The sequence below is a fragment of the Stegostoma tigrinum genome, chromosome 1 (assembly GCF_030684315.1).
Source record: "Stegostoma tigrinum isolate sSteTig4 chromosome 1, sSteTig4.hap1, whole genome shotgun sequence".
NCBI classification, from domain to species: domain Eukaryota; kingdom Metazoa; phylum Chordata; class Chondrichthyes; order Orectolobiformes; family Stegostomatidae; genus Stegostoma; species Stegostoma tigrinum.
In genome coordinates this window covers 83,728,209-83,750,675 of record NC_081354.1, presented here as the reverse complement: position 1 = coordinate 83,750,675, position 22,467 = coordinate 83,728,209, and the positions used below count along the sequence as shown (strand labels likewise).

At 45.3% G+C, this 22,467-nt stretch overlaps 1 protein-coding gene across 1 annotated transcript in view; it reads right to left on the bottom strand.

Annotated features, from left to right (window-relative positions):
* The window catches only part of ncapg (non-SMC condensin I complex, subunit G), a 70,604-nt gene that overhangs the window by 36,585 nt on the left and 11,552 nt on the right, over positions 1 to 22,467 (bottom strand). Inside the window, exons 7-10 of the mRNA XM_048549173.1 lie at positions 20,803 to 20,995; positions 16,132 to 16,281; positions 8,298 to 8,438; positions 6,061 to 6,184 (exon numbers count right to left, since the gene is read on the bottom strand). Of these exons, the coding sequence (XP_048405130.1) occupies positions 6,061 to 6,184; positions 8,298 to 8,438; positions 16,132 to 16,281; positions 20,803 to 20,995 (608 nt within the window). The remainder of the gene's footprint in view (positions 1 to 6,060; positions 6,185 to 8,297; positions 8,439 to 16,131; positions 16,282 to 20,802; positions 20,996 to 22,467) is intronic.

Genomic DNA, 22,467 nt, shown 5'->3' with positions numbered 1-22,467 from the left:
CTCAACAGTCAAATTTAATTCTGAGTGCATACTTTTACATTTCTGTAATTGACAGGGCTGGCATCTACCAGTGACAGTTGCTAAACGATTATTTGCAAGTTCACAAAAGACACCTATGATTGCACTCTCTGAATTTCTATCTTTCCCAGTATAGAACATAGAAAAGTACAGCACAGTACAGGCCCTTCGGCCCATGATGTTGTGCTGTGGAATAATCCTAATCCAAAAATAAAATAACCTAACCTACATTTCCCTCAATTCACTGCTGTCCATGTGCATGTCCAGCAGTCGCTTAAATGTCACTAATGACTCTGCTTCCACGACTTCCACTGGCAAAGTATTCCATGCGCTCACAACTCTCTGGGTGAAGAACCATCCCTCTGCCGTCTCCTCTATAACCTTCCTCCTAACACCTTAAAATTATGACCCCTCGTGGCAGTCAATCCAGCCCTGGGGAAAAGTCTCTGGCTAACGAATCTATCCATGCCTCTCATTACCTTGTACACCTCGATCAGGTCACCCCTCTTCCTCCTCCTCTCCAGAGAGAAAAGTCTGAGCTCAGTCAACCTCTCCTCGTAAGGCATGCCCTCCAGTCCAGGCAGCATCCTCCTTTGCACCCTCTCCAAAGCCTCCACATCTTTCCTATAATAGGGCGACCAGAACTGGACACAATATTCCAAGTGTGGTCTCACCAGGGTTTTGTAGAGCTGCAGCATAACCTCACGGCTCTTAAACTCGATCCCCCTGTTAATGAAAGCCAAAACACCAAATGCTTTCTTAACAACCTTATCCACCTGGGTGGCAACTTTGAGGGAGCGATGCACTTGAACACCAAGATCCCGCTGTTCCTCCACACTGCCGAGAATCCTGCCTTTAATCCTATATTCAGCATTTAAGTTCGACCTTCCAAAATGCATCACTTCGCATTTATCCAGGTTGAACTCCATCTGCCATTTCTCAGCCCAGCTCTGCATTCTATCAATGTCTCGCTGAAGCCTGCAATGGCCCTCGATACTATCAACGGCACCTCCAACCTTTGTGTCATCAACAAACATACTAACCCACACCTCAACCTCCTCATCCAAGTCATTTATAAAAACTACAAACAGCAGAGGCCCAAGAGCAGAGCCCTGTGGGACACCACTCAGCACTGACCTCCAGGCAGAATACTTACCATCTACAACCACTCTCTGCCTCCTGTCAGCCAACCAATTCTGAATCCAGACAGCCAAATCACCCTGTATCCCATACCTCCTGACTTTATGAATGAGCCTGCCGTGGGGAACCTTATCAAATGCCTTGCTGAAGTCCATGTACACCACATCCACTGCTCGACCCTTGTCAACCTGTCTCGTTACTTCCTCAAAGAACTCAATAAGATTTGTAAGACATGACCTGCCCCTCACAAAGTCATGCTGACTCCCTTTAATCACGCTATGCTTTTCCAAATAGTCATAAATCCTATCCCTCAGAATTCTTTCCAAAACCTTGCTGACCACAGACGTAAGACTGACTGGTCTGTAATTTCCAGGGATTTCCCTATTCCCTTTCTTGAAAAGAGGAACAACATTTGCCTCCCTCCAATCTTCCGTAACGACTCCCGTGGAGAGTGAGGAAGCAAAGATCTTCGCCAGCGGCTTAGCAACCTCCTTTCTCGCTTCCAGGAGCAACCGAGGATAAATCTGGTCTGGCCCTGGGGACTTATCAATCTTATTGCTTGCCAAAATTTCCAGCACAACAACTTCCTCAATCTTGATCTGTTCAAGCCTGTTTTCCTGCTCCTCAAAGTTCACATTCACAACAAGGTCCCTTTCCTTCATGAAAACCGAAGCAAAAAACTCATTTAGGGCTTCCCCTATCTGCTCAGACTCCACGCACAAGTTCCCTACGCTATCCCTGATCGGCCCCACCTTCTCCCTGATCATTCTCTTATTCCTCACGTATGAGTAAAATGCCTTTGGGTTCTCCCTAATCCTTCCTGCCAAGCCTTTCTCGTCCCCCTCCTGGCCCTCCTCAGTCCACTTATGAGCTCCTTCCGAGCAAGTCTATAATCCTCTAAAGCTGTGCTGGACCCTTGCTTCCTCCACCTTACGTACGCTGCCTTTTTCTTTTTGACAAGAAGCACCTCTGTACCCGTCATCCAAGGCTCCTTAATCTTACCCCTTCTTACCTGTCTCAGAGGAACAAATTTATACATCACTCGCAACAACTGCTCCTTAAACAGCCTCCACATGTCTGCTGTGCCCTTTCTGTGGAACAATTGCTGCCAATCTGTACTTCCCAACTCCTGTCTGAAAGCGTCATAGTTTCCTTTTCCCCGATTAAATATCTTCCCCTGGTAACTGCTCTTTTCCCTTTCCATGGCTATGGTAAATGTGAGGCTGTTGTGGTCACTGTCGCCAAAGTGTTCTCCCACCACGAGATAAGACACGTGTCCTGGCTCATTGCCAAGCACCAAATCCAAAATGGCCTCCCCCTTCGTCAGCCTGTCCCCATAATGAGTAAGGGAACCCTCCTGAACACACCTGACAAAAATGGCTCCATCCAAACCATCTGCACTAAGGAGGTTCCAATCAATATTGGGAAAGTTGAAGTCACCCATAACGTGAGAAATAAGGATGATTAAACTGCAGTAAAAAGAATTACTCAGCTTTGAACAAAAAGACATCTAGTACTAAGCCGAGTGATAAGAAAAGGGAGTAAGGGCCAAGTGATTAGAAACCAGAATGAACTGGTCCAAAACTGCTAGCAGTTACCCAGAGGGTGAAAAGGTTAAGCTTTACACAATAGACATAGTTGAAGCGTATGCCTAATGAGAGAATGCATATTAACTTTTACGCCCATGCTTACGAAGCTGCTTAATTAACATAACATGCGATGTATGAAGAGGGTGGGACAAGGGAAGTAATGGGAAGATTGTGCACCTTGGAGCTCAGATTGGACGGAGCTAAAAGGGGAGGATCTGACCGGATAAATGATGTATAAAAAGGGGAGGCCCCCTGACCTGTGTGTGCCTCAGGCAACGGGCGAGGGGGGGAACCCAATTCTGCAGACTCTTAATAAAGCTTGAGTTACTTGTTTCCAAGACTTTGTCTCCACTGACTCCGATTGTGAGCACGTGAATCTATGTCTCACATATAACAACAACCCTGCTACGTTTGCACTTTTCAACAATCTGCCGGCCTATGACTTCTTCAATTTCATGTGGAAGGTATTATTCGTGAATTTTCTGTTAAATTTTATTTCCATCTTTTGGTGTTTATTAAAGTCCACTTTAGTAAGCCATTAAATTCTCAATTTCTCTCATAAGAGGTATATTAGTCTTTTACTTGTCTGCTCTTGATTGGAAGATTTTCAGTTTCTGTTGTAACAATGCCAGGCACTCTATACAAAAATGTTTCTAATGCATTCCCAAAATTTTGTCATCACAACTGTGGCAGGAAACTGGAGCTGTGGGGCTCATGCAAGCATTGACCATTGACTGTCATCGAGTTGCCTGGGATACTGACCTCAGAAGCCATTTTATAAAGGGAGCAATGGAATGCAAACTGTTGTTACGTCATTGACATGACAAAAAACAACATTCCATTGTACATCAGCTAACACTCTTTTGTCTCAACACTACCCATCAAAATCATTGCAACATCTATGGCTGAATAAAGCAACTCGTAAAAATAAATCTGCTCTAAATGTATTTTTCACTGGTTTAAATTTGGTTCTATTTTCCAGTGATTTCAAAAAAAAACTAGGCTTTAAAAAAAAACAAAAGAAGTGTGTACACTGGTTTCTTAGGTGTACTTACTATACTGCAATTTCACAATACCTGCAGATAAATATAGTGACAATTACAATGTTGCAATAGGTTGTAGGTCAGATTGGAGAACATTTCCTCAACAGTTGGCTATTGGAATGCCTCATTGAAAAGGGCCCTAAAACTATGATTTCCTTCCCCCACTCAGTTTCATGCATACATTACACTTTGAATTACTAACATGCAATTGTCCTACAAGAAGCTAGACATCAATTTTTTGTCACAGCTGCACTGTCACTGTCAATGCACCTTCTGGTTGCCAAAACGAGGTTAATATGAGTTTGTAGGCAAACGGCTGAGTATTGATGAGTTTAGATAACTAGTTAAGCTTATAACTCCTCTATGGGGCTCCATCACCCCTGTTGAGAACAAACAGAGGTTTTGGCAATATCAGAAAATATGCAACCATGTATCCTGTCATGGTTGGGTAAAACTCTAATTTTTTGCATACAATGTTCTGTACACTGTAGGATTCTGCACTGAATATCTCTTTTTGCTATAGATGAAGAACAGTTGTAGCCTAAAAGTGGATCATCAAAGTACAGACTCAGTAACCATATTTGGAGCTAGACAGTATGGAGCAGAGGTATTAACAGTGCTGCAGATTTAACAAGGCTGCCCTCAGTTGATCTCTTCAGGATGATGTATGGAATGGCAACATTAACATAACATGTTAGGAGCAGGTATAGGCCACTGGGTTTTGAGCTGATGCATCATTTAAAAAGATCACATCTGATCTGATCAAAACCACAACTTTACATTCTTGTCAACATCCAATACGTTTTCACTCGTTTGTTTATCAATCCATTTCTGCCTCAATATACTCAGACCCCCTTCCTCAAAGCAGAGTTTCAAAGTCTTACAATCCTCAGAAAAATATTTCCTTATCCTTAAAGCAGTGACCCCTTCGTTTAGAATTTCCAACAAAAGGAAACATCCTTTTCACATTTACTCTGGAAAGACAGCTCAGGGTCTTGTATGCTTTAATCAAGTTGTCTCTTATTCTTCCAAACTCCAGCAGATCCAACCCTGGTCTGTCCAACCTTTCCTCATAAGACAACACACCCATTGCAGATATTAGTCTGATAAATCTCTGAACAGCTTCCACCATATTTATAACCTTCCTTAAATAATGAAATCAAAAACATACACAGTACTCCAGACGATGCCTCACCGATGCAGAAGGAAAACATGATCTCCCTATCTTTGTCTTTAAATCCTCTTGCAATAAACAATAATATTCTATTAGCTTTCTTAATTAACATTTTACATCTGCACACTAATGTTTTGTATTTCATGCCCTAAAACACCCAGATATCTTATTTCAACACACTGCAAATTTCTCACTATTTACAAAACATGCTTTTATTTTTCCATTATCTGCCAAAATGGACAACTTCACATTTTCCCACAATACACCCCATTTGCCAGATCTTTCCCACTCAGTTAACCTACTCGTATGCTTTTGTAGCCTCCTTATGTCCTCCTAAATTTCTTCCTACTTCTGCATCAGATTTAGCAAGTCTTTGATTCTTGAATCCAAGTCATTTAAATATATTATAAAATGCTGAAGCTGCAGCTCTGATCCCCACGACACATGAATTGCCTACCAGAAAGTAATCCATTTAAGCTTACTCTGTTTCCTGCTGACCGTTCTTCTATCCACGCCAATATGTTACCTCCTACACCTTGACCTTCTATTTGACAAATAACCATTTACACGACAACTTGTCAAACGTGTTCTGAAAATCTTAGTAAGTTCATCTTTTGGACTCCCTTCATCCAAAGAACATGTTCTTTCTTTAAAGAATTCCAATAAATTTATTAAACATGACTTTACTTCCACAAACACTTTGACTGCCTGATTACTTTCGACTTTTCTAAGTACCTTTCTATAACGAAGTTTCTAACTTCTTCCTTGGAACCTATGTCAAATTACTATCAATATCCTTTTTGGGTAAAGGCGTTAAATTTGCACCTTCAGGAGCTCCAACAGTTTCTTCTTGACAAAAATAATGCCATCAGAGGCATCTGATTTTAGTCTTCAAAAATGTTTGAAATTACATGATTATGCTAGATGGTCTCACAACACACAAAATATCCAAGGCAAAACAAAATCAATCATATAGATCTGAAAGTATAGGAGAATTTTGTTTTAAACAAGCTGAGGCAAATGTATTGTAAAGCTTGCTGTATTATATGAGGCATTACTTTTGACAATTAAAAACACAGCAGAAGCAAAGTCCTACCAGTCGAATTCTTCGGTCATCCTCCTTCTGGATGGACAGCAATTGCTCCATCAGCAACGCAATAAGTGAACTTGGTGTGTTGGGCAAGATCAAAATTTCTTGCAACACTGAGAGCAGATATTTTCTAATAAATTAGACCACAGAATTAGAATAGAAAAGCTCAAAATGAAGACCACCTCCCCAATGTGGGTAGTCTTCTCCATTTTTCCATCAATGAGGCTTGAGCAATAACAGAAACATTCCCAAAGCAACTCCACAGGTCATAACTTCAGACTGTTTATATTTGATGAAGTATCAGAATACTGACATGTTAGTAGAATTGAAGACTGTGGGATTAAAGGAGCAGTAGCTATATGGATGACAGACTGATCAACAGCCAACATCTTTGATGAATGGGGGTTTAATCACAGTAGAGAAGAGTTATCACGCAGCCAACCAGGATAAGTGTTTGAACCATTGCTGGTTTTAATAATCAATATATTGATGAGTTGGGCACTGGTGTACAGGGTATAAAATTTCAAAGGTTGCCAATGATAAGTTCTGAAATGTTGTGAACAATGAAGAGTATAGTAAGACTTCTAAAGAATATGTATAGACTGATTGGTGAAATAGATGTGCATATAACAGGTTAAATTTAATGGAGAAATGTGGAGTATTACATTTTAATTCAAAAGGATAGGCAAAATAAGCAAAATGGTTCAATTTTAAAGAAAGTGCAGGTAGAGACACATAGGGATGTAGAACATAGAACATTACAGCACAGTACAGGCCCTTCGGCCCTCGATGTTGTGCCGACCTGTCATACCGATCTGAAGCCCATCTAACCTATACTATTCCATGTACGTCCATATGCTTATCCGATGACGACTTAAATGTACCTAAAGTTGGCGAATGTGTATATACTAATCTTTGATGGCGGCAGATAAAGTTGAGAAGACTATTGGAAATGCAAAAGGGGAATCTTATGATTAGAGGAATAGAATAAAAATACAAGGCAGTTATGCCAAACCTAAGCGCTACTTAGTTCCCAACTGAAACAATGTGGTCAATTGGAGGCAGCACATTTTAGATGAATTCTGTTAAGTGGGGAGGCTAGAAAAAAAAAACTAGTATTCTTCAAGCACAGAAAGACAAAGGAAGATTTGATAAAGATATTCAAAACTATGAAACAAGGTTTTGAGAGAATAAAGAGGGGATGGTTTCCTGTGACAAATGGGTCAGAAAATAGAGAATATAGAAATAGATTGACACTTGGGATCTGGGAAGCACTGCTTGAAAAGGATAAACAAGGCAGACTCAATAACTTTCAACAGGGATAGGATAAACATTTAAAGAAAAGTATTCACATTGCTGTGGAGAAAGAGTACAGTGGCTCAGTGGTTAGCAGTTAGCAATGCTGCCTCAAAGCACCAGGGTCCCAGGTCCAATTCCAGCCTCGGGTGACTGTTTGCACAGTCTCCCTGTGTCTGTGTCTGCGTGGCTTTCCTCTGGGTGCTCCAGTTTCCTCCCATAGTCCAAAAGATGTGCGTTAGGTGGATTGGCCATGGGAAATGCAGGGTCACAGGGGTAGGGTAGAGGGGTGAGTCTGGGTGGATGCTCTTCGGGCAGTCATTGTGGACTTGTTGGACCAAATGACCTGCTTCCACACTGTAGGGATTCTGTGAATTCTATGATTCTAGTGGAATTAATTGAATAGCTTTACAAAACACTGGCATTGGCATGATGGGCAAATAGCCTTCTTCCATGCTGTGTCATTTAGTGACTAGTTAATCCACAGCTAGCAGCTTTATACCCAAATTCCACATAGAAAATCACCTAACACGAAGTTCAATTAATAGCATTTGATGTTACCATCAGATAATTTTACAACGTGCGCTGTTAGGAACAATTAAACACATAATAAACACTGGGCCTGCTGTGTTCATCCAGCCTCACATTTTATTATCTTGGATTCTCCAGCATCTGTAGTTCCCATTATCACTCACACATATTCTTTTAAGTTCCTGCTCTATTCTATTTCCAAGTAGAAGTTGAATTAGAATAAATGAAACGTAAACTGTTAACAATAAATAAAATAGTTCACAGACTCGCATCCAACTTTGATGGTATTGTTAATAGTTACAGGAGTTACATGAAGTTATTGCTGAGTCTAATGCATCGACAAGATATCAGGATTTTAAATGTAAGTATTATGTGATCTATACAGTTAAACTTGAAGAAATGACAACAGAAATTACCTGCCACCCTCTTCTGATGCATCCAGACAGCCAACAAGGATGATCAGTTGCTGGCATATGAATTCTTTCTTCATTACATCTTCAATTTGCGCAAAGTCAGCTCTCTGAGATTCATTCAGTATTGGAAGATTTTTCAGGTAGCTAATTGCAGAAGGAAGAACATTTTAAAAGGTAACGCAAAGTTTAGCTTGATCTTCCACTCCTCCCCCCAGTTTTTGAAACAATAAAATTGTCTGCATATATGAATTGTTAGAGGATGAAGGTTTATCTAAATCACTATCAGTCCTGGAAGTCATATGACATAACAACTGTCACTTCCTAATCAAAACAGTCAATCTCAGTCAAATACTCCAGAATAGAGTCAAACATGAGGGAAGTAAAATTTCCTAGTGCTGTAAAGCTTAGGGAAACATTTAATTCAAGTCATCTATTCCTCTAAGATCGCTACACATTTAATTTTTCAAATTATTTGTTCACACTTTATGCCAAAATATTACTTTTTTCAATAAAAGTATAACTGCATCTGAACAAAATCAATTCTATCTTGTCCCACTGTCTGCTGCACTGGTCTGCTCATAGATTAACCACTCACTCATTGAAATAACACTTCTGGATGTGAGTTTGCTCGCTGAGCTGGAAGGTTAGTTTTCAGACATTTCGTCACCATTCTAGGTAACATCATCGGTGAGCCTCCGATGAAGCGCTGGTGATATGTCCTGCTTTCTATTTATCTGGTTAGGTTTTCTTGGGTTGGTGATGTCATTTCCTGCTCTTTTTCTCAGAGGATGGTAGATTGGCTCCAAATCAATGTGTTTGTTGATGGAGTTCCGGTTGGAATGCCATGCTTCTAGGAATTCTCGTGCGTGTCTTTGTTTGGCTTGTCCTAGGATGATTGTGTTGTCCCAATCAAAGTGGTGTCCTTCCTCATCTGTATGTAAGGATACTAGTGATAGTGGGTCATGTCGTTTTGTGGCTAGTTGATGTTCATGTATCCTGGTGGCTAGCTTTCTGCCTGTTTGTCCAATATAGTGTTTGTCACAGTTCTTGCAAGGTATTTTGTAAATGACGTTAGTTTTGCTTGTAATGCAGAGACTCGAACAAACAGCTCGGCCAATCATCCAACCCAAACTTTGGGTCCGCTACGTGGATGACACCTTTGTCATCACTAAACAAAACAAATTAGAGGAAACCTTCAAGACCATCAATAACACCCTTACTAGTATAACATTCACAAAAGAGGAGGAAGACAACAACAAACTGCCATTCCTAGATGTCACAGTAGAGCGAACAGTCAATGGGGAACTTCAAACCAGCGTCTACAGGAAAACAACACATACGGACCAAATACTGAACTACAGGAGCAACCATCCCAACACCCACAAACGAAGCTGCATTAGAACATTATTCCAACGAGCCACCCCACACCGCAGCACAGAGGAACTACGAAGAGCAGAAGAAAATCACCTGTATAGCGTATTCAAAAACAACGGGTACCCAATGAACACAGTCCGCCGATTTCTCAGCAACAAACCCAAACAAACAGACAAAACGGGCCCAGAAACCATAACCACTCTCCCCTACATCAAAGACATTTCCGAAATGACTGCCAGACTGAGAAAAAGAACAGGAAATGACATCACCAACCCAAGGAAACCTAAACAGATAAATAGAAAGCGGGACATAACACCAGCGCTTCATTGGAGGCTCACTGATGATGTTACCTAGAATGGTGACAAAACATCTGGGAACGAACCTTCCCACTCAGTGAACCAGCTTACATCTGGAACAAAATAAAGACCCACTCTTTTGTGGACCAAGAAGAGGAGAGCGCGACTGTGTTGGAGGTTGAAGGAAGACATCGGGTTGGCTGTGCACCCTTGCAACCAGTGGATCTTAATGCTGGCTTCGGCCTAATGCTGGTTCAGGGGAGCAGCCAACCTGCAACAATGGCTGCGGTGGGTGCTTGTGCCCCAGGTCAGGGGGTCCGGAACACCATCCGCGTTTCCGCGAAGAAGGTGCATGAAGGTGCACCTGTGGACCGCACCTTCTTCGTGAAGAAGGTCCTATTGGACTGTTTGGGGTTTGCTGCGAGACAGTTACTGCCTGCAGGATTTCCCTGGAGGAGGTTTCTACGATGTAACCTTCAGGAGCACCAAGCTTTGCGAGTGCTTCCTGGAGGCTTTCAAGGAAAAAGGAGGTGAGGGACCCCTCTCTGTGCTGACCACTGTTCCGCTGTTCGTGATGCCAGTGCAGAGGAGCCGTATGGTCACTGTACATGTACAACCCGCATGTGCCAGCAGCTGATGTCCTGACCTTCCTTGGAAGGTACGTGAAGGTGGAAGGGGACCTAACCAACATCATGGACCCCTTCGGGATCTGGACCAGTAAGAGGCAGGTCAGAGTGACGCTGAGGACAGTCGCGGACGGGAACATCATACACCCACCGTCCAGCTTCGTGATCGGTGGAAGCAAGGGCTACCTGACCTACGCAGGGCAACCTAAAGTCTGCCATGCCTGTGGTAGGTCAGGTCACATGGCGGCCGACTGCAAAGTCACCATCTGCAGGAACTGCAGGGAGGAGGGGACACCTTGCAAAGGATTGCCCAAAGGAAAAAAGCTTTTTTGGGAAGCGGGCCACATCTACACGGCATGCCTGCAGCAGGGGACCACCTACGCCCAGGTTGACAGCAGGGGCAAGCTCTCCCCCACCCCCCCCCTGCCGGAGGAGAGGAAGGCACCAGGCCCCTGCAAGGACCCCCCTAGTGTGCAGGAGGGCCAGGTCGTGCAGGAGGGACCAGCCTCGCAGGATGGGCCCGAGGCCAGCAAAGCGCCCCTGCAGGCTCCACTCCCCCCTGACAACCCGGAGTCGATGGAGGAGGCGACAGGTGACCCAGGGGAATGGACAAAGGTCCAGATGGCGAGGAGGAAGGCACGCCGGAGGGCCCCAGCTCCGCAACCATCAGGTGGGAAGAGGCAGCTACTGGGGGGCTATAAGAGCTCCTCTGACGATGGGGGGGGTTCGGAGGAGGCCCGCCCAAAGCAGAAGCTGAAGACTTCCACTAAGAAGGAAAGCAGCACCCCGCTTCCAGGGGACTGGAGGTGTCCAGAGGTGCCCTCCGACACCCAGCCACATGCCGCTGGGGCCCTGGAGGGACCCCCGGAACCTGCAGGCGGGAAGCAGGAAACAACGTGCCCCCAACCTGACCCAGAGCCAGACTCTCCTGCCTCCACACCCACGACGAGGGAATGCCACCCGGAAGGCAGCATGGACGGTTTCCTGAGCCTGGAGAACGTCCGGCAGTTCGCCCGGGCAATGGGCATGAAGGGACAGATGGAGGGGCTGAACCTTGACCTCGGGGAAGGTACTGCGGTCACTGCCCACAAAGTGGGTATGAGTTGCGAGCGTTAATGTGCGCAGCGTCAAGTCCACTGCAAGATGTGTGTCCACGTTGGCCTACCTGACCACCGTCATAGCAGACCTCCTGTTTCTGCAGGAGTGCGGGATACCGCACCTCAGCAGGTACGGGAAATGGTCGGGCGCCTGGACCTGTGGGCCTTCGATCTGGTCCAGGGGTAATGACTGTCGCTCCTCGGGCCTGGCTATTCTGCTGCAGGGGCGCAACTTCACCATCTCTCAAGTTCAGGAGGTGTTGGGGGGGGCGCCTCCTAGTGGCTGATGTCACCTACAGGAACGCTCCCCTGAGGCTGATCAACGTGTATGCGGTACGGAGTGAGTGGTTGTCCGTCTTGCAGCGGCTTCCACCCCTGCTGGCTACGTCCAGGCCAGTCATCCTAGGCGGAGACTCCAACTGCATCATCGATGCAGATGGAAGATCTGGCGGGGGGACAGTGGGGGGGGGGTTGCTGGGGAAGTCAACTGGACGTCACATCCAGATTCCTGATGGGCACGGTGAAGGACACCAAGCTGCTCGTCGTCTTCAGCACCCCTGCGGACGGAGTGCAGCGGAGATACACCTGGTCGCGGCCAGACGGGTCTATCCGCTCAAGGATAGACTTCCTGTTTGTCACGGACATTCTCTGTCAGGTCCACCGGCGTCGAGCCAGTGTTCTCCTCTAACCACTGCCTCCTGCTGGCCGACTGTCACTTACAGGACGACCAGCAGGCCGGCAAGGGGACGTGGAAGCTCAACACGACTCTGTTAACCCAAGAGAATATCGAGGAGCTTAAGAGGGAATACGCCGGTTGGAAAACCGTGAAACCCTTCTTTAAGTCTCCGGGCGACTGGTGGGAGACGGTGAAGGAGAATATCAAGAGGGTCTTTGTCCTCAAAAGGTGTTCGGAAGGCGAGAGAGAGGCGGGGAAAGCTGTCGCGACTCCAGAAAAGGATGCAGAACCAGCTCCTTCTTCAGTCGATGGGGGTCGATGTCACGGAGGACCTCCGCGAGGTGAGGGGCCCGCAAGCCTCGCTCTTCGCCGCGGAGGTCTCCAGGATAATCTTCTGGTCCAGGGTCCGCTCTGTAGAGTGGGATGAGACGTGCTCGCGTTTCTTCTTTCAGAAGGTGCACAAAGAGAGCTCTGTGCTTAGCCGGCTGAAGGAGGACGACGGCTCGGTGACGTCTTGGCCCAACATTTTGAGGATCAGCAGATCCTTCTATGCCGGACTATACGACGCGAAGCCCACGGCCAGCACAGCCTCAGAGTCGTTCCTGTCGTCTATCACGGAGGTCTTAGACGCTGGCACGAGGGAGTGGCTGGACCGGCCGATATCCCTGGACAAGCTGACCAGAGCCCTCAAGTAGTTTGAGAGGAATAAGACTCCCGGGAGCGACGGCTTACTGGTCGAGCTGTATTCCGCTCTGTGGGACCTGGTCGGCCAGGACCTGCTGGAGGTGTACGATAGTGCGCTTCGGGCAGGGGAAATGTGCGGGTCCATTAGGAAGGCCATCATCACCCTCATTTACAAGGGGAAGGGGGAGAGGGAAGAAATTAAGAATTAGCGTCCCATTTCATTATTGAACGTGGACTACAAAATCCTGGCCAAGGTCATAGCCAACCGGGTCAGGTCTTCCTGGAGTCAGTGATTCACCCTGACTAAACCTGTGCTGTGCCGGGCAGGAAGATCGCTGAGAGCCTCGCGCTCATCAGGGATACGATCGCCTACGTGTAGGACAGGCGGGTGGACACCTGCCTCGTCAGCCTGGACCAGGAGACGGCCTTCGACAGGGTCTCTCATGCTTACATGAGGGACGTCCTCTCCAAATTGGGGTTCGGGGAGGGCATCCACAATTAGATCCGGCTGCTCTACACCAACATCGTTAGCGCAGTCTCGATCAACGGGTGGGAATCGGACAGTTTTCCCGTCAGATCCGGAGTCAGGCAGGGCTGCCCGCTCTCTCCTGCCTTGTTCGTCTGCTGTGTGGAGCCCTTCGCCGCAACCATCAGGAAGGACGTGAGCCTGAAGGGCGTGACTATCCCAGGCAGCGGAGGCCTTCAGGTCAAGACCTCCTTGTACATGGACGACGTTGCCGTCTTCTGCACCAATCGTCGGTCAGTGAGTAGGCTGTTGGACATCTGCGGCCAGTTTGAACTGGCCTCGGGTGCCAAAGTCAATAGGGGTAAGAGCGAGGTCATGTTCTTTGGGAACTGGGACGACTGCTCCTTCATCCCCTTCACCGTCAGGACAGACTACCTGAAGGTGCTGGGTGTTTGGTTCGGTGGAGCTGGGGCGTGCACTAAGACTTGGGAGGAGCGTATCACCAAACTGAAGCAGAAGCTGGTCAGGTGGATGCTCCGGTCCCTCTCCATCGCAGGTAAGAACCTGGTTGTCAGGTGCGAGGGGCTTTCGGTACTGTTGTATATGGCACAGGCCTGGCCTATTCCCTGGCCATGCGCCGCTGCGGTCACCTTGGCCATCTTCCACTTCATCTGGGGGTCGAGGATGGACCGGGTCCACAGGGACACCATGTACAAAGACCTGGGAAATGGGGGAAAGGACGTACCGAACGCCACCCTCGCCCTGACGGCTACCTGTGTGTGGCTGCATCAAGCTGTGCGTAGATCCTCAGTACGCAAACACCAAGTGTCACTACTTACCGGTGTTGCGAAGGATGGGCCTGGCCTCATTGCCGCGGAACGCTCCGAGTAGTTGGACCGTCCTGTACCACCTGTCCTTCGTGGAGAAATTTTTGAAAGGAAACACCTTTGACCACAAGGCCGTCAGGCAGTGGTCAGCACATAGTATTCGAGACCCTTTGGGAAAAGGAGGGTGGATCCCGTCGTGTGGTTCCCCACGCAGACTGCCAAAGTCGTTTGGCAGAATGCCTCATCGCCAGAACTTTCAAACAAGCACAAGGACATTGCTTGGCTGGCTGTGAGAGGGGCTCTGCCAGTGAGATCTTTTATGCACGCCCGGAATCTCTGCGCCACCGCATGCTGCCCTCGAGGCGGCTGCGTGGCGGATGAGACTGTCGATCACCTCCTTTTGGAGTGTGCCTCTGCGCAGGAGGTCTGGAGGGGGATGCAGTGGTATTTGTCGAGGTTCGTCCCGAGCAGCTCCATGACGCGGGACTCCATGCTCTGCAGGCTGTTTCCCGGGATGCACACCGAGACCAACATCAACTGCGCCTGGAGGACTATCAATGCGGTGAAAGACACTCTTTGGTCTGCCCGCAACTTGCTGGTCTGCCAGCTGAAAGAACTGACCCTGACCGAGTGTTGCAGACTGGCGCACTCCAAGGTCCAGGACTACGTGCTGAGGGTCGCGCTAAAGCTTGGGGCAGCCGCCGCCAAGGCATGGTGGGGAAAGACCACCGTATGAAACCCCTCGTCCAGAATAGAAACAAGGGCCCTGTCTGGTAACTGGGCACAGCTGGCGCCTTCCCCAACTGGTCAGGGGGCCAATGGGGACTGTGCGGGGAGAAGACTGCCAGAGTATTTTCTTTGCTTTGGTTTTTTTTCCTTTGTTTTGTTTTTTCCTTTAGTTGGTGTACGTACCCCCTGCGTAACCTGGAGCAGCTTGCATGACTGGGTAGGTGTATAAATGTTTTATTTTTTGTATATTCTATGAATAAAGTATATTTTTTCAAATAAAAAAAGGTGACAAAACATCTGAAAACTAACCTTCCAGCTCAGCGAGCAAACTCAATCCAGAAACTCGACCTGAGCTACAAATCTTCTCAACTCACTAAATAACACTTCTACTCATTAGTTTTTAGTTTATCCCATTTCAAGTACAGGTTGTGTCCTCAGTTTCTGTTGTACTGGACAAGTTGAACTAACTAGCAGTCTACCTTATCTCGCCCTTTGAGAATCATAGGCAGCAATCATAATCACTTCTTAACCTCTATCACAATAAACATGACCCTAATTTATATATTTATCATAATCTAATCTCCACCATCTTCTCAATTATTGCTTTTCATCTGTTATCCTTTCAATAGCTACAAGATCCTTTCACAATGTGGCAACTGCACATGGTCAAGTTCCACCAAACAATATAATAATAATAAACCTGCAGGATTACTTCTTTATTTCAAGCTGAATTCAAACTTTTAACACATCAGCATCAGATTTACTTTAATTGCTGCCACCAAGTATTATTGCAATAATTCACTGTCAAGGACACCTAAATCCCAATTATATTCAATGTACATTACTTTCTATCGAAATGAACCAAGCAAAATTCTTTGATGTTAACAACTGTAATTATACAAAAGCTATGTAGTTAGGAAAATGGCAGTATGAAGCAGATCAGACACAAGAAAAAGCTGAAAATTACATGAGAAACATTATAACCTATTTTGGCTTATGAAAACGTATTGAAAGACCGACAACTCCACATTTTAAATGCATAAGAAATTTCAACAGGTGTACCTCAAGAGATATGCAGCATAAACCGCTGTTTCAGGTAAAAGCTTTTCCAATGCTTCTTCCCCTTCATCTCCCATTGATTTCATGTAATGGCAGAGACATCTCCAGTACAGAGCATTCTCACAAGTAAGACTTTCGGCTGATATTACCTTTCTGAAAGATAGGGGCAACACTTTCGTAAGGCAGCTTGAAACATGGCATCATGTAAGTTACAAATCATTGCCTTATGCTAAAGAAATCATAATTTAAAAGAACATCCATTAGAGTGTTCATGCAACTTTAACTTCTTAGGAACATCATTACTGTCAAGAAAATTCAGTAAAAGTTTGGATTATAATTTCTTTTTCCATTTGTTCTAGCAATGAGGGTCGTGATGGTAAGTGGCATTTGTTGCCCATCCAATTGCTCAAGACAGTAGCAAGCCACTTCTTAAATCACCCTCAGTCCATTTAGAGTAAAAAAGGCCCACAGTGCTATCAGTGAGTTCTAGGATTTTGACAAAACAACTGTGAAACAACAACACTACAGTTCCAAGTCATAATGAGGAACAGATTGGAGGGAAACTTGCAAGTAGCAGTGCTTCCATATTTCTGTTGCTCTCCTTCTAGATGGCAACAATTGCAGGTTTGGAAGGTGCAATGTAGATGTCTTGGCAAATTACTGAGCAATGAATTTATATTATAAGATAATAAAGTGTAAAGCTGGATGAACACAGCAGGCCATTGCGCTCCTGAGATGCTGCTTGGCCTGCTGTGTTCATCCAGCTTTACACTTTATTATCTTGGATTCTCCAGCATCTGCAGTTCCCATTACCACCAATGAAATTATAAATTTGCTTTCAATGTTGGTTGAGGGCAGAATGTTGGCCAAGATACTGAGAAATTTGGATTGTGCAATACAATTTTTACATTCACTTGAGCATTAGATAGGGATTCAGTTTAAATTGCCTACCCAAAAGACACCGACAATGTCCCCCATTAAACTTGCACTGAAGTGTCAGTTTTAATCATGTGCAGGAAACTAGGACTAGAAGTTGAACCCCTATCTTTCTCACTCAAGAAATGAAATTGCTGTCAACCCTCCATCAGATAATCTTACTTTGTCATGCTGGCTAAATTATACGGAGGGTGTATACTGAAAATTCAAGATGAATAGGTATAGGCATAACAGTTGACATAAAGAACCCAAAACACCAGCAGTCAGAAAAATGCACTGTGCAATTGCTTTGCCTGGGTGTTAGCCAGAAGTGAGATAATATAATGCTGTAACTACGTGTCCACAGGTTACAGCTCGGTCGGTGAATATAGTTAATCACTTGGCATTGTTTATGAATTTACAATAATCAATAATAAAGTATCTCAACCGTTAACATGGGCAAACAAGTTAGTTTGCATATCATTTATGATAATTCATTCAGTTCTAGCCATGGTAGGGATACAGCACAGATTTGCACTATTATATGGAGGTTTAATAAGTTAAATCAAGAGGTCTAATTGCATGAACATAGCTTATATTTCCAAGTTTGTGGTTGAAGGATGATCTAGGAAAATTTACCTTGATAGAGTAGCTTCAGAAAGTTGAGCCCCTCTTTTTGGGAAATCAAAGCATGAATTTAAAATGAGCAAAATTAGACAATTCAGGGAGAAATCAGGAAATACTTTTTCGCTTAAGAAGGAATGGAGAGGTGGAATGATCTCCCCAAAAAGAGGAGGATAGAGGTCAATTTGAAATTTCAACACAGAACTCAACATGCAAGACTATCAAGAGATAAGAATCAAAGGCAGGCCAAATTAGAGTGAGCCACATATCATCTTTGATCTAACCACATTGTAGAACAGCACAAGGACCTAATGGCCTGCTTGGCTTCCCAAATACACCAAGGCTTCAGAGCGGAGAGAAAAATGATCACACAAAATATTTTTGGTGAGGTTGTTAAGGAGTAGCCTATCAATAAAGTACTATTGAGATATTTAATATTTAAACGGCTGGGCCAAGAGGACCTCTGATTAATCTCTCTTTCAAAGGCCAGTTCCGCCAGCATCACAGTGCCCCTGGATAACAAAGTGTGGAGCTGGATGAACACAGCAGGCCAAGGAGCATCTCAGGAGCACAAAAGCTGACGTTTCGGGTCTAGACCCTTCAGAGAGGGGGATGAGGAGAGGGTTCTGGAATAAATAGGGAGGGGGGGGGGGGCGCGGACCGAAGATGGAGAGAAAAGAAGATAGGTGGAGAGGAGAGTATAGGTGGGGAGGTAGGGAGGGGATAGGTCAGTCCAGGGAAGACGGACAGGTCAAGGAGGTGGGATGAGGTTAGTAGGTAGGAAATGGAGGTGTGGCTTGAGGTGGGAGGAAGGGATGGGTGAGAGGAAGAACAGGTTAGGGAGGCAGAGACAGGCTGGGCTGGTTTTGGGGTGCAGTGGGGGAAGGGATGAGCTGGACTCGTTGTGTGATGCAGTGGGGGGAGGGGACAAACAGGGCTGGTTTGGGGATGCAGTGGGGGAAGGGGAGATTTTGAAGTTGGTGAAGTCCACATTGATACCATTGGGCTGCAGGGTTCCCAAGCGGAATATGAGTTGCTGTTCCTGCAACCTTCGGGTGGCATCCTTGTGGCACTGCAGGAGGCCCATGATGGGCATGTCATCTGAAGATTGGGAGGCGGAGTTAAAATGGTTCGCGACTGGGAGGTGCAGTTGTTTATTGCGAACCGAGCGGAGGTGTTCTGCAAAGCGGACCCCAAGCCTCCGCTTGGTTTCCCCAATGTAGAGGAAGCCACACCGGGTACAATGGATACAGTATACCACATTGGCAGATGTGCAGGTGAACCTCTGCTTAATATGGAAAGTCATCTTGGGGCCTGGGATGGGGGTGAGGGAGGAGGTGTGGGGGCAGGTGTAGCACTTCCTGCGGTTGCAGGGGAAGATGCCGGGTGTGGTGGGGTTGGAGGGCAGTGTGGAGCAAACAAGGGAGTCATGGAGAGAATGGTCTCTCCGGAAAGCAGGCAAGGGTAGGGATGGAAAAGTGTCTTGGGTGGTGGGGTCAGATTGTAGATGGCGGAAGTGTCGGAGGATGATGCGTTGTATCCGGAGGTTGGTGGGGTGGTGTGTGAGAACAAGGGGGATCCTCTTTGGGCGGTTGTGGCGGGGGCGGGATGTAATGCGGGAAATGCGGGAGATGCGGTCAAGGGCGTTCTCGACCACTGCGGGGGGAAAGTTGCGGTCCTTGAAGAACTTGGACATCTGGGATGTGCAGGAGTGGAATGCCTCATCCTAGGAGATGAGGCGGAGGAATTCGGAATAGGGGATGGAACTTTTGCAGAAGGGTGGATGGGAGGAGATGTATTCTAGGTAGCTATGGGAGTCCGTGGGCTTGAAATGGACATCAGTTACTAGCTGGTTGCCTGTTGGGGGTCTATTAGCTCAGTTGATTGGACAGCTTATTTGCGCTGCAGAGTGATAGCAACAGTGCACATTCAATTCCCATACTGACTGACATCACCACAAAAGCTCCACCTTCCCAATTTCACCTGAGACATGGTGACACTTGGGTTAAACTCATCACCAAATGCCTCTCTAATGAGAACACAGCCTATGGTCCTCTGCAACAATAACAATTTTCATTTTCATTTCACACTTACAGATTAAATCATAATGCAAGACAGAACTTAGATTTTGTTTAAGAAACAAATGCCCATTCGAGTAAAATCATATCGTGTGTAAATGAATTGCTTAACCTGGTAACAAAGTAGTGATAAAATACAGACAGGAAAGGCTATAGATTATCAGGAAGCCTTGAAACAAGTACAGCAGTCCTTAACAAATTACACATGTTTTTACATAGAATATACAGCACAAATACAAGTCAACACCTTAACTCATCTTTTTACACTCAAGCCTCCTATCATTTTATCTTATCAATGAATGCCCTGTTCTCTTCCCCATCTTATTTTCCCTCTATTCATTTATGGGATAAACATCAACTGAATCTTGTCATAATAAAATCCACATTTTCACCATTTTCACATCTACTAAAGCGTGAAGCTGGATGAACACAGCAGGCTGAGCAGCATCTCAGGAGCACAAAAGCTGACGTTTCGGGCCTAGACCCTTCATCTGATGAAGGGTCTAGGCCCGAAACGTCAGCTTTTGTGCTCCTGAGATGTTGCTCGGCCTGCTGTGTTCATCCAGCTTCACGCTTTATTATCTTGGATTCTCCAGCATCTGCAGTTCCCATTATCTCTAATTTCTACTAAATTCTGTTTTCCTTCTGTGCCTTTCTCACATTAAGTCATCAATTTTGTTCCTCCCTGCACAGAATGTTACCATTATTTCAAAGAGCTCTGTTAGATTTGAATTCTGTCAAGGGCTTCCATATGCTTTTTTTTAAAAAATAGAAATATGGCAATCACAACTTTACACGGGACTTCAAGCAGGCTCCAGTTATGCTTCAATTCAAGCTTAACAAAACTTCTCTATTTCTAAATTTTATCCTCTTTGAAATAAACCCTACGGCTGGTTTGCTTTTGTTACTGACATGGGTTGCAGCATTTTGTAGTCTGTGGATTTGTACTTCCAAATCCCCTTGTTACTCAACAAATAACAGCCCTCCAATGTTAAACAAACATGTACAAAATAATTTTTTTCTCTCCAAAGCTATGAAACCAAAAAGGCTGCCTCACCCATGATTTAGATTTTGAAACTTTTCAACCAAGTCCTCGAGGGGGGTTTGGGCAAACAAAGAATTAAGAGCAGATTCAGCTACAGTAACACAATTTTCCACATCCAGACGATGGAGCAAATCTAAAATGTTGCCCTCCATGGTGCGAAGCCAAGCTGGCAACAACTTTTTCTGCACCACTTCTTTCACAGCATCTATAAAATTAAAAATACAAAGAATAAATAATATTTTAAACAATACACAATCATTTGAATAATCAATTACTTGAGAGGATAAATATACATTGAAGATCACAGAAATCCTACAGTGTGGAAGCAGGCCATTCAACCCGTCGAGTCCACACCGACTCTCCCAGCCAACAACCCACCCAGATGCCCCTACCCTATCTCTGCAACCCCGCATTTCCCATGGTTAAACCCCGTAGTCTGCACATCCATGGACAATATGGGCAATTTAACATCTTTGATGGTGTGAGGAAAGCAGAGCACCGGGAAGAAACCCATGCAGACACAGAGAATGTACAAACTCCACACAGTTGTCAGAGGCTGGAATTGAACCTGGGTCCCTGGTACTGTAAGACAGCAGTGCTAACCACTGAGCCACACAAGAGAATCAGAATCCCTACAGTGTGGAAACAGGCCATTTGGTCCATCAAGTCAACACCTACCTCCAAACAGCATCTCACCCACACCTATCCCTTTAACCCTGCATTTCCCATGACTAGCCCATCCAAGGAGCAATTTACCATAGCCAATCCACTTAACTTGCACATCTTCAGACTGTGGGAGGAAACCAGGGCATCTGAAGGGAGCCCACACAGACAAGGAGAAAATGTGCAAACTCCACTCAGACAGTCACCCAAGCGTGGAATCGAACCCAGGTCCCTGGCACTGCAAGGCAGCAGCAGTAACCACTGAGCCATCATGAAGCTCTTATACATCACTCTGCACAGGAAATGCATTGTAAGCCAACCTGCTGCCAAAAATCAACTTTATGAATGGTGGCTAAATATCCAGAATATGCTTATTTCCAAAGGTACAAAATAAAAAACCTGCTTTTATATTGAGCCTCTGAGTATAAAATGTCACTACGCACCTCAAGACTGTTGAATGTGACATCAAGCTATGCAAGAGGATATTAGGACCAGAAAGGAAAATATTAACGAAAACCTTAAGGAGGCACCAGATGGGCTTAATAAGGAGTGCAGAGATTGGAAATGCTGGAGCAAATAAGAATCGTTGATGCAAAACAAAAAACAGCAAAATCACGGAGATTTCAGAGGATTGTAGGGCTGTAGACAACACAGAGAAAGGAATGAACAAGACAATAAAGGAATTGGAAAGCACTTATAATAATTTCAAACTAGAAGGTACGAATCTTCTGGTTAGTGGTATTACACCCCAACAATACCCGTTTTCAGGCATATTCTGACCCCAACTAAAGCAGAAACAGACAGCAGGCATATTAGGATAAACACAGAATATCGACCAAAGTTGGCACAAGGAAAGGGGGAACATGATACCCCTTGCCACATTCTATTAACCTTTTATAAGGGCACATCTCTGATTGGATAGGTAAGATAGACAGTGTATAAGCAGTCAGAAATTTAGTAGTTGAGTTAAACAGTTTTAGACTATTAGACTGTTTTCTGGGTAAGTATCCAGAC